Raw genomic sequence first — 16,634 nt, forward strand, 5'->3', positions numbered from 1 at the left:
CTTTGTGATGAGGATTCCCCAGATCTCCTCAGGCCATCCAAATGCCGTTATTACTTGTAGCCAAATGTGTCTGCAGACTATTATCTATATTTATTCAGTGTTTTAGTTTTGTACACCCATTTTCGAATTTATCTCGTTTCCAACCCTATCTGGATCTATTAATCTGAACCTAATGCAACCTGCATATGCATTTGCGTATAATGACAACTTTGAGAAGCACTGCAAATCCAAACCAGGACATGAAAACGATGTGATTCCAACATGTACAATCAGTTGCAGCAGAGCTGAGAATTACAGCTGTATTATACAGCAGGTCAGAGATGTACAAAAAGCTTTTGCTCGGTGAATGACAGAACAAAATGTCTTAGTATTGAGGAATGCATGTATAAGACAAAATGTCAGGGTCTCAGAGGCTTAAAACAAACACACACACACACACACACACACACACACACACACACGTCCCTCATTTCTATTCCCAACTCTATTTGCCATGTCTGTTGAGTCAGCACACAATCCAATTCACTATACAGTTTCTTCAATTTACAAATTAATTTTACAAGATCAAACATTTCATCTGAAGTAAACACAAACTGAGACATTCAATTCCAGATTTGCCCAGAGCAAGAATTCCCTGACATTAGATGCAAGCACACATTTATACTTTTTTTTTTTTCACACACATGCTTGCAAAAGTCTTTCACACACTCTCTCTCACAAACACACACAAACACAATCCTGCTGCCCTCTAGTGGTCTCAAACAGGCTCATTTGGATTATTTAGGATGTGTTCAATTACAAACAAAGGTCTTTTTGCATTTTTCAAGTAAAAGCTCCACCGTCGTGCCTTTCAGTTGTAATTAGCCATCATTTTAGCAACCATAAAAACATAAATATCAACAATGAAAGAATCCAGTTTATGCTTTCAACAATTTAAGGTGCCTCAGTGTAGTGTACTCCCCCCTCCCAGAGTCTAGAATGAATAAAATGATCGCTTTCAAAAGAGAATATCAGTCCTAATTTAGAGCGAGTGCAGAGTCAGAAGGGGAGTCTATATCAGCCTTTAGGAGCGGTGAAATTTCTGATCACAAAGTTTGTTGAATTAGCTGATTCTGTCAATATCCATCATTCACAAGGAGGCCAATGATTGAACATTTTGTCAGTCTGCTGGACACATCGGTGGGGACGAGAGCAACTTTCAAACATGTTGTTTGATGGAGCAGCAGTTGCTGTGAGTTGTCTACTCCTCATCTGCGCTCTTCAGCATGAGGATCGAATTATAAATTTTAAGAGCGGGTCCCAACTTAATGCTCAGAATCTTAACAATGTCTGTTTGAGTAAGGAGCAGGAAGGCCTCGCCATCAATTTGCTGTAGGGAAAAGGAAAACAAATATCTTAAATGCATATTCACTTTGTCTAAGAACACTCACAGATTAGTGCTAATTGAACCCTACATAAACTACATATATACAGAAATTAATACTTTTATTCAGTTAAATGCAATAAATCAATCAAAAGTGACACTTAAGACTTTAAAATTGTTATTAAAAATGCTATGTCCAAAGCATTCTGGAAAAAAGGTATCATGGTTAAATAAACAGCACAACTTCTTTTTAACATTGATAATAAGAAGAAATGTTTCTTTTGTACTAAATCATCACTGATGAATTCTGATAATGTGACAATGAAAACTGGAGCTGAAAATTCAGTTTTGCCATCACAAGAATAAATTACATTTTGAAATACATTAAAATATAAATCCATAAATTGTAATAAGAATTTTACAATATTACTGTTTTACTGTTTTTTTATCAAATAAATATTACTTTCAAAAACATTTTAAAATTCTTGCAGACGCAAAATGTTTTAATGGTAGTGTGCATAGGGAAGGTACTTCTGATTTTTACATTTACCTCTTTCCTAAAGGTGGCAGCATGCTCTCTGCAGCCAGGCAGCCCTCTAACAAAACTTGCCACCTGAAAGAGCAACATCAACAAAAGAGACCCGATAAAAATATATACGTTTAGAAAACCTCTTTAAAAGCTTAAGTGAACTTTTCCAGAATTATCAAATGTCACCTCTTCTGTGTTCCACTTGGACACTCTCTTGGCCGTGAGGCCTAAAGCTTCGGGCAAGAGTTTTCCATGCTTTTCCCAACACAGATGAAACCTCGGTGGCTCCCATCCACAAAACACAGACTCATGCAGGAACTGCTGAAGAGAATCTACAACACAAACAGACTTTATTCATGACATGGTTTGCAAACGTGTCCACAACAAAGAAAATGGTACTAGTTGAAAATACATTTAGCAAGTTCTTAGAAATGTACTTTTGTATTCATCTTTGTTTCATATGGTGTTGAAAATTTCAAAAAGTTTAAATGTCTTGATTCTTATTTGAAATACATGTGAATGTTGTGGTGGTTTCCCTTCTTTCTCAAGAATCACTCTCAGAGCCTTGTGGGGTTTTGATGCCAGAAAATAGACTTTATTATAACAAGACAATAAAGCCGAGGAATCTTCTGCAGAACAGCCCTCTCGACGTTTTCTGAGTTTCTCTTTATATACTCTATCTTCTAGGCGTGTTCAGAACATTTCATACATGTGCATATTTCCTTTTTTGGCAATATTTATACATATGTTCTTTCCCTAGAGAGAAGGGGCTCCTAGACGTGTTTAAGGAAAGAAGCCTTCTTTGTATTTCCACATATGTTTTCCATCATAAGGGTCTGAACATTTCATTCATGCGAGCCCTTAACACACAGGCATATGCTTATATTGGAAATATAACTTAATACACAAGTGGTTAGATTCACATTAATTATACTTGATTAATTCATATTTTGACTAATAAAAATCTTCTACAATGTACACATCTTCATCTTAATATTCGAAAAAAAGATTTAAAAATTATATATATATATATATATATATATATATATATATATATATATTTTAAAATATTACGAGTTAAATGAAATATTTACAGAATGTATCTTTTAATGTTTTTGAGAACACACAACACATTATTTTACATATGTTACAAAAAGGTCAAATTATTTGACCTTGACAGCCATGCATATCTATAATATTATTTCCCATTTTGTGTTTTTTTTTCTGGTTATCTTAGTTGCACCACATGGCATTGATTTGGTGGACAAAAGGGAGAAAAGCGGTTTTGCTCTGAGAAATAATAATAGACTGTGATACTACTAAAAAATTGTCTTTTGAAGAATTTTGTGCTTTTAATTAAACTTTTTTCTTCATTATGATATCATAAGTTTGACTTTATACCCACCAAAAATATCAAACAAATTTTAATTAATAAATGTTTTTCATAAAAGAGGTGTATTCAAATGAAAATTTTATTTTTGAATAACTTAATACATACAGACAAAAAAGATGAGCATGACTTCATATGCAACATTCTCAGTTTATGGATTATCCACAAACTCAAATTAAGCCAAAATATCACAAAATCTGATCAATGTGTACCTTTCCCGTCACCTTCCTGCTTCACTTGAGGTGGCTTGACACATTTGGGAGCGCTGCCAGACCTGAAGCACAGGAGGAACGAGAAAGAGATGAGGAGTGAGAGTGTGTGTGTGTGTGTGTGTGTGTGCATGTGTGTGCGTGTTAGAGAGAAAAGTAAACTGTATGTAACTCATAGCACTCACACAACGTGCTCACGCACTGAGCGAGCTGGTGGACAGGCGTCTATGGTGGTGTCAGGAGGTTCAGGGGTGCCGGCGCAGGGTGTGGGAGGGTGCGTCTGAGTGAGCGTTTCAGCACGGCGGTGGCGCGGCGGTCCACTAAGCGTAACCGGCTTCTCCCCGTTCAGTCTGTCCGGCACCAGCCCATCCTTATTCAAATTCACATCCGAGTATGGACAGCTCACCGCCCTAAAAATGGGAAAGAGACTAGTTTGCATTTTAATGAACATTATGGGTTGTATTTGCAACAGTATGTGTATAACTTACGTGTAATGTGTCCCATACCGAGGTCCTCTAATGTGTCCGACTCCGTTGCATTCTGGGGTTGGGCAGCCTTGTCCTGGAGGCACTGGAGAATCTCTGGGACCTGATATAGTTACAATTACGAGTTTGATTATGAGTTTGGTTGGGCCATGTGTGGAAACACTGTATGTAAATGTGTTGAACAGTATGTTACCGTTGGGGTGTTGTAGAGGATGGCCTGTCTTCTGACACCAGCCTACTGGGTGCAGATCTGGGCTATCAGCATCTAGCCAATAATCATACTCCTCACTCCAGCCATCAAAATGGATCTATATATAAACATAGAGAGTTAGAAATGATATACAGCATACTAACTGTATTAGCATTTTAAATACTACTAAAGTGAATCACTATTAATAAATGTCTAATTAATTAATTAACAATAAACATTTTCATGTTGGTTTTTAATTATACTCATGAGATGCAGATGTATTTGTATGTAAACCTTGATTCTGTGGTCTTCTACATCAGAGATGGTGGTTACACGGATAAGTATGGAATTACGTTTGTCCACTGCCTCCAGCTTCATCCCAACTTGGAAGCCATGCGATGGTCTCTGGATGGCCAAAGATCAAAGGAAATGCATGAATAAATAATAAAATGTCCACAACTTTGAACCAAATCAAACTGTTTTGTTTTTTTTTTGTAAATTTTCATGTTCTACATGCTGACTCTGCACTTTTGCATCACAATAACTTAAAATAACACTATACCAATTATATATGATTTAACTACACCTCTCATGGTTCAGTGGGGTGAATAAAACCTCACCTGTTTAAAGGCTCTTGCTGGTGCAGCCTGGGCTCCAGTTTCCTCAAGGTACTTCTCCCAGGTAAAAACCTTGGGAGGCTTATAATCTAAGACACAAAAATAAACAGATGTTAAATAACCTTAAAACCACTTGTCATCATGCTCATTAGTTTAAAAAAAAATGTATACTAACCAATATAACTGCATAGAAAATGTTAAGTACATCATAAATAGTAAAAGATGAAATGTGCACAATGTGAAATAAAATTCATGTTGGAAACAACATTTTGTGTTTATAGTATTACTATGTTTCTCACAAAATATAAAACAGAATTCTATAATAATTTGGGAAAGAAATGTAAATGATGCACTGACTGCAGGGGTGAATATTACATGAATAGAGTCTCACCTGCAGGTGTAGTGAGCATTAACTCGGCCTCCTCACAGTACCCTACTGGATGAATATATGGACTGCTGGCATCACACCTGAGAACAAACACAATTAATTTACTACTTTTCACACAATCATGGGCACACTCAAATGCTGAGAATTCTGCTCAGACACTATCTTACCAATAATCATACGAATCATCCCAGTTGTCAAAGTGAATGAGGAGTCGGTTGTCGACAGCAGCAGCAATGGTTGCGACACAGATGAGTGATGGGTTCTTCCGGTCAACGGCTTCCAGCTTCATCCCTGCACGGAATCCTGACGGTGTGACCGACTAAATATGGCAAAGCACACAGGGTTGTAAAAGACAGCATGATCTTCAGAACAAAAACTAACACTGAAAATCTATGAGATATATTTTATAATTGTGTCCATAAAAAATGCCATACTGTATTAAGACTCTTGAAGAGATGTTTGGGGGCCAGTTGACCCCTACAGTTCTTTACATATGTGTTCCAGTTAAACTCTCCATCTCTGCAGCCTGTAAGCAAACACACAAATATTAGAAAAACAGCACATGCAACACATTTTACAGTATTTTTAAAATAAACTGAATATTCTACCAGCATGTGCAATGACATATGCAACCTTTTTCCATTCCACTGTGCTACTTTTCCGTTGTTTTTCCTTGTAAACACACACAAGATGACATATTTGACTGTTGCACTTGCGTCTCGCTACTTTTTGAGCATGACGAGGCATTCTAAAAACATATCGAGACCCTGCGTTTTTTCCCCGTTCCACTGCCCGCATCTCGCATTTTTCAAAGCAAATACATGTTCTGTGTTAATAGCTCCTAAGAGTGTCTAAAAACCCGTTTTTTTCCAATCCAAATGTTATAAAACAACATGAAAAATATGCTAATGTAACCATTGTTTTAAACAAATAAAATTAATTATAATTGAATTATATATTTTATAGTACGTAAATCACATTTTTATTATATTTTGATTAATTTAATTATATTTTGTGATATTTATTATTTATAATCAATGATCATGTCAATTGCAATAATATTGCATCTATGTTCAATTTCAGAATAAAAACTAGTAGACCATTTTGTAATCACACCACTCAAAGTGAAAATTGAGATTTAGGAGTTTCAACACATAAAGAAACATCTATAAAACACATTACAGAGAATAAAAATAGAGCTCTGCACAAGAGCTGCTTTGCATGTTGTATCCTTGACAACAGATTATTTTTTCAGTACATCTTTATTAGTACATTAAGCACCTTTTGGCAGCAATAGCTTGAGGCCCGTTTTCTCACACCAGCCTGGTGGCTTCACATCCCATGAGTCAGCATTTACCCAGAAGTCATAGCACTCAGGGTAACCATCAAAGTGAAGTCGAATCCTGTAGCCTTGCACCTGGAACAGAAGACAAATGTCCAAATGCACATCTTACAATAAGCACAGCTAAAAACATATTTTGCTTTTTTATTAAAAATCACATATCAAGTAAAATCACAGTAACTTTTGACTCTGGTTACCTCTGCAACAGTCAAAACGCAGAAGAGAGCAGGATGACTGGGGTCCAATCCCTCTAACTTCATGCCAACTTTAAATCCATTCCTGCTTTGAGGAAACGACTGGTGCTGTATTGCAAACGCACAAATAAAAAAACCCGGAATTTCACAGAATTCATGATTTTTTAAAAACCCTTCCAGCTGCAGAGCTGTTTTCGTACAAGTAACACTTTTTTTTGTTTTGTTTCTAATGACAAAAACAGATTGACATCAAACTAACCATCCTAATCAGGATCCTAATCATTCCATGTTACCTATATAACTGTGAACAGACACACAAGCTATATATGCTGTCTCTCACCTCCTTAAAAAGTTTCAAGGGAGCAGTAATGGCTCTCTCCTCCTCTAGATAAGCTGACCAACTCCAGGTTTTCTTCTTAACAAGAGGTGCAGTCACTATGAACACAGCATCAAATACAGGCAAGTTGTATGACTTAGAAAAGCATTTAAGTGATTATACATGAAAAAAAATCATTATAATTGATAATACATGGGATAAAGGAAAATTTGAAACTGAGTGAAAATATAAAAGACAAAATCTATCCATACAAGATGAAATAAAAGCAAAATAAAAAAATAAAAAGTATTTGGCCAACCAAAAATTATTTTCATGTCACGGCTGATAACAGATAAATGGACAATATTACAATTCTTTACTGTTTTATCTAAGTAAAATCAAAGACTAAGGCCCGGTTTCATAGACAGGGTTTAGCTTAAGCCAGGATTAGGCCATAGTTCAATTAAGACATTTTAGTAATTTTTTAAAATGTGCCTTAGAAAAAACATCACTGGTGTGCATCTTGAGACAAAACACAGGAACTGAAATATTTTAAGATCAGCCAATGCAAGTTTCTTTCAGTTGAAACAGCTCAGACTTTCATTTTAGTCTAGGAGTAGGCTTAAGCCTTGTCTGTGAAACCAGGGGTAAAAACTCAAAAAGTCAGTTGTTTAAATGCTATCACAACATCATAATGTACAGTGTGGATGTTTATTTTGAAATTACATAAAGATTACATTTAACAGCATTATTAAATAATTAGGCCTAGTGTTTTTAATTAGTTTGTGTTTCTGCATGTATGCGAGAGATAAATTAATATTACCAACCTAGTCTAGCAATTTTAGCTGCTCGTCTCCCCTTTGAGGATTTAACCTTCTCCTGAGAAAAAAAAAAAATTGCCATCGAGCAATACAGTAAATACTGAATTTGCTCTCCTTCGTTTGAGGTGGATGTGTGTGTGTGTGTGTTACCTCTTCCTCCTCTATGTTGTCCTCTTCTTCATCTCCAGATTCCATAAACATCTTCTTCTTCTTTCTCACACGTTTACCTAAACGTTCCCCTTCAACAGCCTCAGCTGGGGTTGACCTGCACACATACACCCAAAGAATTAATACACTATGAACAGTGCAACTGCAGATCTCAGTGAATGCCAAAAACAGGTACCTGCCACTGGTGGGCTGTACACAAGAAGCACTGCAATATTTGCCTTGTAGAAAGGATTCGCGTGAACCGGAGTGACCACATGACCTGCAGCTTGCAGTCGCCTCAGTCATAGGAACAATCGCATTGGGCACTGTACTCACACTGGGGCTTTCCACAGCGTTGTTGCCCCCTGCATGCCTGTGGGGGTCAGTGGAAACTGAAAGAAAGCAAAAAGATACTGAGCTCCCAAAAAACGAATTAAAGGACAAATAATTCCTCGATTTGGTAGGAATACATGCGAGTTACAGGTACTCACCCACTGTACTTGTCTGATGCTCTGTATTTGACTGGGGCTTTGCAGTCTGATTTGATGTTTTGTTTTGCCCAGGAGAATGAGTGTTGTTGGTGCCTGTAGTTTGAGGCTGTGGGCCTGTAAGCTCTGCCTCTTTAACTTTGGGCTCCCCCTCAGTGACAATCTCCAGTGTGCCAAATTCAGTCATCCGAAACTAAAAACAGACCAGATATAGTTTTTTTGTATTAACACATTCCTAATAATCAAATATGTCCCTCACGCCACTCTTTATGCATATATACATTAAATATTTGTACCCGAATGTCACTTCCTGGCAAGGTGGCTATGCCTTCCTTCCAGTCAAGAGCACTCATCATGTCAAAATCGGCTCCTGTGGCAGGACCATCACTCCTAGATGTCTCTGCCATCTTTGCCTATGGAGGTCAAAAGAGAAAAATACTGTTACAAACAGTTGTTGAGGGGGTGAACGAAAACATAAAATATCAGAAATATGCTAAAAACTTTTTAGCTGTTTTCAGTTTACTTTATTGCTTGTTTTAAATTATTTTATGTCTTTGTTGAGGCCCAGCAAATGCATACACAAGCGCATTTCGGGACCAAAAAAAAAAAATCTACTGCGAGTGGCATTGAAGACTTTGAAAGCAATAGAATGTGAGGCTAAGATACAAATGCTTTATTTCCGTAACTTTCTAATAAAAATGACATGAGTTGTAAAAAACTGATTATTGTACAGGCCTAACGTTAATCATACACTTCCGTACGGCAAGAGGGTAGATGAAATTCACTAAGACGTTTTTAATAAGGTAGGTCAGCACACATTTTTTTGTAAATAATACAAAACTGTTGTTTCCATTATTCAAATATGACGATTTCGCCGTGTTTTGACTGCGGCTGATGATAAAAACACCCGCAACTTAAGAAAGAGCTGCAGTTCCGGTCAGTTCCGCTAGAGAGCGACTGCACCAAGCACTTAAACGAGGACCAAAATATGTATTTCTACAGTTATCATGTCAATTTGTATGGGCTAGCTATGCATGCAGACTCTCACTGACACATTTAAACTACTTTCGTGGTTACTAATGGAGGAAAGCGCTGACAAGTAAAGTTAGACGAACAAGTTCAGGTTTTCCTTGTTTTAAAATAATCTCGTTAAATCTGAGCTTTAAAAGCTCGCGGATACTTGCGATAACAAGTTAAAACTAACATATCCACGATTAATTTGTTTTCAAATAATAAAGTCGTTATTTAAGCACGCTATCATTCGTATACAGCAGGCAATAGTGTAATAACGTGTAAATATCAGAAATCAAAATTTCATCAAAATCCCCGACTGTACAGTAACGTCGCCTCGGAAACATCACCTAAAAGCTCGTCTGGTTTAGTAAAAAACGTTTGTTTGGATATTTGAAGTGATGACGGAATTTATTCTTAGCATAAATAAAGTGCAATGCGCGAGCGCCCATTATTAGCATTCGACTGACACACAAAATGGCGGAGCATAGCAAAGGGCCGCCGACACGATTAAAGTATGTAAATTATAACAGTTCTCTGGTCTGGTTCACGTCGCTCGGACCTTCAAGCAACACGGGAAGGCCAAGTGTACAACTTGTTTTATTAAAACGCAATGTTTTCCCCTTCGTCAACAAACTCCTTACTTTCCCCTTGTCACGGAATGTCGTTAGCCCGACTGATAGCCCCGGCTAGCTGTAACATTAGCAGGGCATCCTACAATAAACCAAATCAACAGTTTCACGTGCTTATCCAAAAGAAAAACATTTCCAGAGGCACTTTGAATGAGCTGCATTCATCCGTATATAAATATAACAACTCAGGTGCACGCAGACCTGAGGAAATAACAAATTGCATGCTTTTAATTTCTTCTGCACAAACTTGTCACTTCTATTTATCTTTACGGTTTTTAAACCTCGTTGAAAATAGCCGCAGTGGTTGAAAAGTGTTAAACAAGAAACGCACTCTATGTTAGTATCGTTGTTTACTGCGTAGGTGACGACATTAACCTCATATTTATTGCTAAACGTGCAACTCACCTCGTTTCTCTCTTAACTCTTATTTAGAGCTGGATGGTGGCGTTATTGCGCATGCGCTGGTTAATATGTGTCTGTCCAACTTCTGCAGCCCAGATAAACTTCATCGCAACATATATGTGCAAGAGATGCGCTTAATGTAACAAAGAACCAGAGCAGTGTGTCTTCTAGCATTTACCTGGCGCTTGTTGCTATGAAACTATTGAAGGCCTTAATAATAATACAGATAAGGAAAATGGTTTTGATTCTCTTTAGGTTTTCCATGCACTTTAAACAAAACCCCAGAGCCAGTCTGTGGCGTTTGAACGGGTTTGCGATGGTTCAGATTTAATGCGGTCTTTAAAGTGCGTGCTCACTGAAACGTGCCGTTTTAAGAGTAGCATTTTAATATCCTTTCAGTTTACAGTCATTGTAGTGGTGATGATTTGATTTCCTGTAACAATCACGTGTTCCTATTTTCTCCACAAATCTCTCTTGAAGGGCATATTTTGGTCATATGCAATAAAAAGAGAAAGGCAAGGCTTATTAATAAAATAACACCGCGTCAAGTTGTAAACTGACGTTCATAATGTTTAAATGCAATGTTTTGACAGCCGCATTGTGGCAAGATTGGCGAAAAGGAAGACAGCGACGACGCCACAAGATGGCGCTGTGAGCTTAAAAGTGACTATTTTTTTTCCAAATGTGAGTTTGCACGTTGTTTTCAATGTAGGTTTGAGCTAAATTCGGGTAGCAGTGCATTGTAAAACATGATCAAAATGGCAATAAACACCGCAAAGCAGTCGCAAATGATAAATTCCAGTGGTCTGTGGATGACAACTGTGTGCTACTTCGTGATTCAGGTCTCGATTTACAGTAATTTACAGCGCAACTCTGTAAGCATACGTTTCTTGATAATTGAATTAAAACATGTTAACTGAGACATTATCCTTTTATAATGAAACATACTACATAAGCCCGCATTTGCTTAAAATAATTTAATTGTTTCCACTCCAAAAATGGACATTCTTTTGCTGATCATACAATTTCATCAAAAACACTTAACCCATACCATCTGAGTACTATACACAATTTCATTAACATTGAGATTTAATATTCATTCCATCTCACAAGTTTTACAATCCAACATCCCATGCAACCTGTAGTCTCTCACTTCATCACAGTATTGTCAGAACACCACTCATCATCATTTCAGTACAAATATCTATTTTTTTATCAAATAGGGCTTAAAAAGGAATTAAATAACACAAGTGTTAAAAAACACAGTCACATTTGATAGAAATTTTGTAGTCTTGTGCAAAAGCATTGGTCCAGCTAACATAAAAATGAACTGTGTTTCAGAGTTTGCTTAAATTAAACATCGTTAGAAACCTGTTCAGACAAAATGTCTATTGGTCTGACAGAATTCTGTCTTTATGTCCACGAGTCAGTGAGAGAATGTTTTCATTGATGTAGGTGAAGCCAGGAAAGGTTGCTCCATACTCCTCACATGCTCTTAGCGACTGTGGAACAGGAAGTTCTGTAAACCGAGGGTCAATGTTTGTGAGGTCACCAGGGCCAGACTGAAATACAGACGTTAAAAATTATTTACATGTTATCTGTATGAAATCATCTCTCATCTCCCACACACCATTTATTCAACCTCATGTTGTTCCAAACGTGTATGCATTTGTTTCTTCTGTGGAACACAAAAGTAGATATTCTGAAGAATGTTTTTGTACATACAGTGTAAGTCAGCATTTTGAACCCCAGTGACTTTCATTGTATGGACTAAGAAATAAAACAGATAGAAAATATATTTTGAAGAAAGTTTGTCTATACAGTGAAAATCAACATTGACTTTCATTGTATGGACAAAAAGCCTAAGACATTTTTCAAAAAATCTTCTTTTGTGTTCAACAGATAAAAAGTTGCACCGGTTTGAAACAGTAAAAATGTTCCTTGTCAGGTGAATAATCACAAATATATCAATAAAAAAAAAAACTCACCAATAAGGGAACGTAAGGAGGAGGAATTTGCTTTGCAACAAGTTCATCCCAATGAATAGATGAGAAGAATGGATGAGACTGCAGCTCAGTCTAAAAGCCAAAAAAGGGCAAAATGACATTTAGCCACTTACAAGACAAATGAATTTCAGATTGTTTGTGAATGTGTGTGTGCCTGTTGGGTTACCAGGTCACGTTTTGCTCCTAGTCTCTTGGCTCTGTCCCTGTTTAGCAGTCTCTTCAGCAGATCTCTGGCTGCACTAGACACTGCGGGTTTTAATACCAACGGCTGATAAATAATATTTCTGAGCATCTCAAGACGATCTGCATTGTAGAAAGGTGGCTGAAATGAGAAAGATTGTGTGTAAAACACACCTGTCTACCTGTATTATTTATTTAAATGAGCGTTCATTTGGTGGTTTTATTTACCAGGCCATAGAGCATTTCATGAAGAACAGCTCCCAAACCCCACCAGTCCACAGTCCTGTCGTACTCCTTCTGCAGGAGAACCTCAGGTGCTAAGTACTCTGGCGTTCCACAAAAGGTTCTGGTGGTGCCCCGTCCACTCATTCCCTCCTTACACAAGCCAAAGTCGGTCAGAACCACATGACCTGCAGAATCCAGCAGAATGTTTTCTGGTTTCAGGTCCCTGTGAGCATGTGAGAGAGATGGATTACTGCAAATCTGCTGGAAGTTAGTGTTCATTTTGTTATCACTATGCACATATGAATGGGCTTATCTGCATTATAGAGCCACAGATATTTCAGAATGTTGGTACCTATAGACAATCTTCAGGGAGTGCAAGTATCCTAAAGCACAGGCCATCTCAGCAGCATAAAATCTGGCTCTGGGTTCTCCAAACACCCCCTCTCTCTGCAAATGGTAAAAGACCTGCAAAAATGAAACAGACAATCATTAATACATTGAAAAAATATATATGTACACACACAACGTTTAATTGTATGTATATATATATATATAATACACAATTAAAAAAGTGCATAACATTTTTGTGTGGTTTAGGGTTAGGTTATAGTATTTATAACTAGCAGTATACAAAAATAATAAATTCTATGGAATGTCCCTATTCAGTAGCTAAAAACATACCTCTCCTCCACATGCATAGTCCAGCACTAGATAGAGCCTGTCCTTAGTCTGAAAACTGAAGTGGAGCTTCACCAGGAATGGATGATTAAGAGTCTTTAACAACACTCTGTGCTCACACATGACATTTCTTTCCTGTACAAAAAACAACACAGTGAATACACACAGACACATTATGAATCAAATAATTCTACTCACATGTCCATACAGTCATACTCACCGCCTTCCTTGTTAAGATTATGTGTTTCTGTAGAACTTTGACTGCGTAATATCTGCCATTTTCCCTGTGTGTGGCCAAGAACACCTAAGTACAGACAATCAAACAAAGGTTCAAACAACATTCATACATTAAAGAAATACAAAGTGAGTAAGTGAGACGATATAAGCATAATACCTTGCCAAAGCTTCCCGTCCCAATCACCTTCAAGTAGTCAAAATCAGCCACAGATACCCTAAAATCATATTGAAATAAATATGTATGTGTAATAATTGTATATGTTTACATCCATATAGCTTGATATCTAAGCACCCTGCTTACTGAGACTGTGGCTCCTCTGATTGTGGATTACTATAACAAACCTGGTAGAGAGATCAGGGAGAGAGAGAGCGAATCAACAGCTTACTCCAGTGAAATATGAAACCACAGCATAGTTCACTCCACTTCCTGTTACATCTATAGATTACTGTAGGTCAACCAGTACAGTAACTCAAATCAGTGCAGCTGACTTGACCTTATGTCTCTGAAAGAACTGGAGACTTTAATTAATACTTAAAGTAAGATATTGCTAATCTGTATGTAGGTCAAAAACACACAAGTGGACATGAACTTGTAAAGTTCACTTACAGCTGCTGCTCCGTCATCTTCAGAAAGACTACCCTCAGGTCGCAACAAATCCATCCTGGAATGAAAGAAACCATGTAGGAAAAGCGCAAGTGCTTTAGACAAATGTTAAGCTTTAGTTTTATGTCTATGTATTCTCCTAAAACTGCCTCAAAGTCATTCAGCATCTATATGGAACAGCACTTGGCTACTGGATTAACTTTGGAATGTTACTATAAGTAGGTCATGATCTTAAAAGCACACTGATGGTCAATCTGTAATGACATTCTAGTGCAAAGGACTAAAGTCATTCCTGATTTTTCAGCTGATCTTTGCTGAAATGAGTCGATCTTCTGAACTCGGTACTGGAATACATACAGAGCCATGTGCTGCTTCACTTTTAGCTCATGCAATGGAAAATGATGACTAGGACGAAACTCACTGTCGATAGATAGGGTGGCTGGATCGGAGCTTCTTGTCCTTAATTAAAGCTGAGAAAATAAAACACAAAATAATGTTTAATTAGTGAAATAAATGCACATAGTGGACACAGAACAACCCTTATAAGGGTGTTCAAATACACATGAAATATTTTTCCCCACCATTTCAAATTTTTTAAATAATCAAATTTCCATATACATATTAGACAGACAGACAGACAGACAGACAGACAGATAGATAGATAGATAGACAGATAGACAGATAGACAGATAGATAGATAGATAGATAGATAGATAGACAGATAGACAGATAGATAGATAGATAGATAGATAGATAGATAGATAGATAGATAGATAGAGTAGCCTACATTGAGATAACGTTGTTAAAGTGTAAAAGTATATATTGAAATATTTCATTTATTATGACAAATACTTTCTGTGGTATATCTGACCCAAAATTTCAAGATGACTCGTTTTATTAAAGTTTGAGAACTAGCCAAGTATTTGAGCTTACCTGTAAAATATGAAACGATTCCCTTCATTTTTGCGTAAGTGACGGGACTTTTAGCCGTTTTCACCATGTTTTCGACGAGAAGAACAGCCGGTTGACAGCTGTGACTTGTGAGTCCGTCTGTAGTCTGCTAGTTTACCGGTCAGTTCTGGTTAAGTGCTGCCTCATGAGGGGAACCGTGACCGGCTATTTTTTGCAGGACACGTGATTACTGCCAAAAGGTGTGACGCCACTACTCCCGTTATTCGACACATTAGACTCTTGCTTGATTGGACAGCGCCTCTCTCACTTTAACAGACTGGGTCCAACTCCCATTCCATAAATTCCATAAAGGTTGAACATAAATGAAATATAAAACGTTGTAAACAACATTTCAGTTGCCACAAAAGTTACAGGGTTGTTAGCGCGCGCTACATGAAGAAGCCGCGTTCGCGAGGCGGTAACCATAGCAACCTGGAACGATATAGTATTGAACACTAATTTAGCACAATAATGGTTGCTCGAGAGGAACCTCAGCTTCTCACATAACTTCTTTTTCGCACTAATGTGGTTGGCGGATTTCATAACTGTTCTTGGATAGCTAACTATATCCTACTTTTGTTTTGGTCTGTTTTTGAACAGAAACTTGAAGCTTGTCTACGCATGCGCTGATATGCGACTGCATGTTTTGAGTTTGAGCTCCATCAAATTGATTCTTTATCGTCTATTTTCTTAAAAACAATTTTATACACTATCATTTGCGCTGGAAACATCCCGGGCTGATGCTCACAAGTCGCGATCTTCCCAGATGTCCTTCACTCTGGCGCCGGTGTTCTGAAATATTCGGTGTCTGAGATTTTCGGTGACGCTGGGCGGAGCAAACACGAATATTCATGAGTTTCCTGTTTCGCGTTAAAGCGCTACTGAAAATATTGACTGTTTTCAGAATAAGAAATGCTTCGAAGTGTGAAGTTCAGCAGGTATTTAGGCTACTGTTAATGTTGGCACAATAGTTTGTAGATCTTTGTTTCTAGATTGTACAGCTATTAATTTGTTGATGTGCCTGAGGATACACTCCAACTTACTGAGCCAACATACATTTTTGTTTACGTACCTAATTTATTTTAACAATCTTTAAAACTGTTAATAACTGATATAAATGTATCTTTGCTGTGTTGACAGTTTCAGTTGTGATCATTCTGGGGTGATTATTTTTGTTTGCTCAGTTGGTAGCTTATATAACATCAACACAGCTTTAGTAATAAATTCAT

At 37.3% G+C, this 16,634-nt stretch overlaps 2 protein-coding genes across 4 annotated transcripts; both read right to left on the reverse strand.

Annotated features, from left to right (window-relative positions):
• Positions 1-384: 384 nt before the first annotated feature.
• On the reverse strand, positions 385-10,858 carry LOC306877685 (lethal(3)malignant brain tumor-like protein 4). 3 transcript variants are annotated; one of them, XM_079429594.1, is made up of 21 exons: positions 10,528-10,858; positions 8,776-8,892; positions 8,483-8,672; positions 8,188-8,383; positions 7,995-8,109; positions 7,851-7,902; positions 7,048-7,142; positions 6,711-6,815; positions 6,453-6,588; positions 5,606-5,697; positions 5,339-5,490; positions 5,175-5,251; positions 4,787-4,872; positions 4,461-4,571; positions 4,170-4,284; positions 3,980-4,079; positions 3,677-3,901; positions 3,495-3,556; positions 2,079-2,224; positions 1,914-1,976; positions 385-1,369 (listed from the first exon to the last, which is right to left on the reverse strand). In XM_079429594.1, the coding sequence occupies exons 2-21, from the start codon at positions 8,884-8,886 to the stop codon at positions 1,241-1,243; spliced, it is 2,358 nt and encodes a 785-aa protein (XP_079285720.1). In that variant the 5' UTR covers positions 8,887-8,892; positions 10,528-10,858; the 3' UTR covers positions 385-1,240. The 3 variants fall into 3 exon arrangements, with proteins under 3 accessions (XP_079285720.1, XP_079285721.1, XP_079285719.1); XM_079429595.1 differs by having other exon boundaries at positions 3,998-4,079; positions 10,528-10,613; XM_079429593.1 differs by having other exon boundaries at positions 8,188-8,404; positions 10,528-10,559.
• Positions 10,859-11,489: 631 nt separating this feature from the next.
• On the reverse strand, positions 11,490-16,215 carry LOC306877690 (serine/threonine-protein kinase Sgk1-like). Its single transcript, XM_079429601.1, has 12 exons — positions 15,388-16,215; positions 14,876-14,924; positions 14,458-14,512; positions 14,152-14,192; positions 14,008-14,065; positions 13,834-13,917; positions 13,617-13,748; positions 13,288-13,400; positions 12,939-13,158; positions 12,697-12,852; positions 12,513-12,602; positions 11,490-12,086 (listed from the first exon to the last, which is right to left on the reverse strand). The coding sequence occupies exons 1-12, from the start codon at positions 15,452-15,454 to the stop codon at positions 11,913-11,915; spliced, it is 1,239 nt and encodes a 412-aa protein (XP_079285727.1). The 5' UTR covers positions 15,455-16,215; the 3' UTR covers positions 11,490-11,912.
• Between the last annotated feature and the right edge of the window lie 419 nt (positions 16,216-16,634).

The sequence above is a fragment of the Barbus barbus genome (assembly GCF_936440315.1).
Source record: "Barbus barbus genome assembly, chromosome: 12".
Lineage (NCBI taxonomy): Eukaryota > Metazoa > Chordata > Actinopteri > Cypriniformes > Cyprinidae > Barbus > Barbus barbus.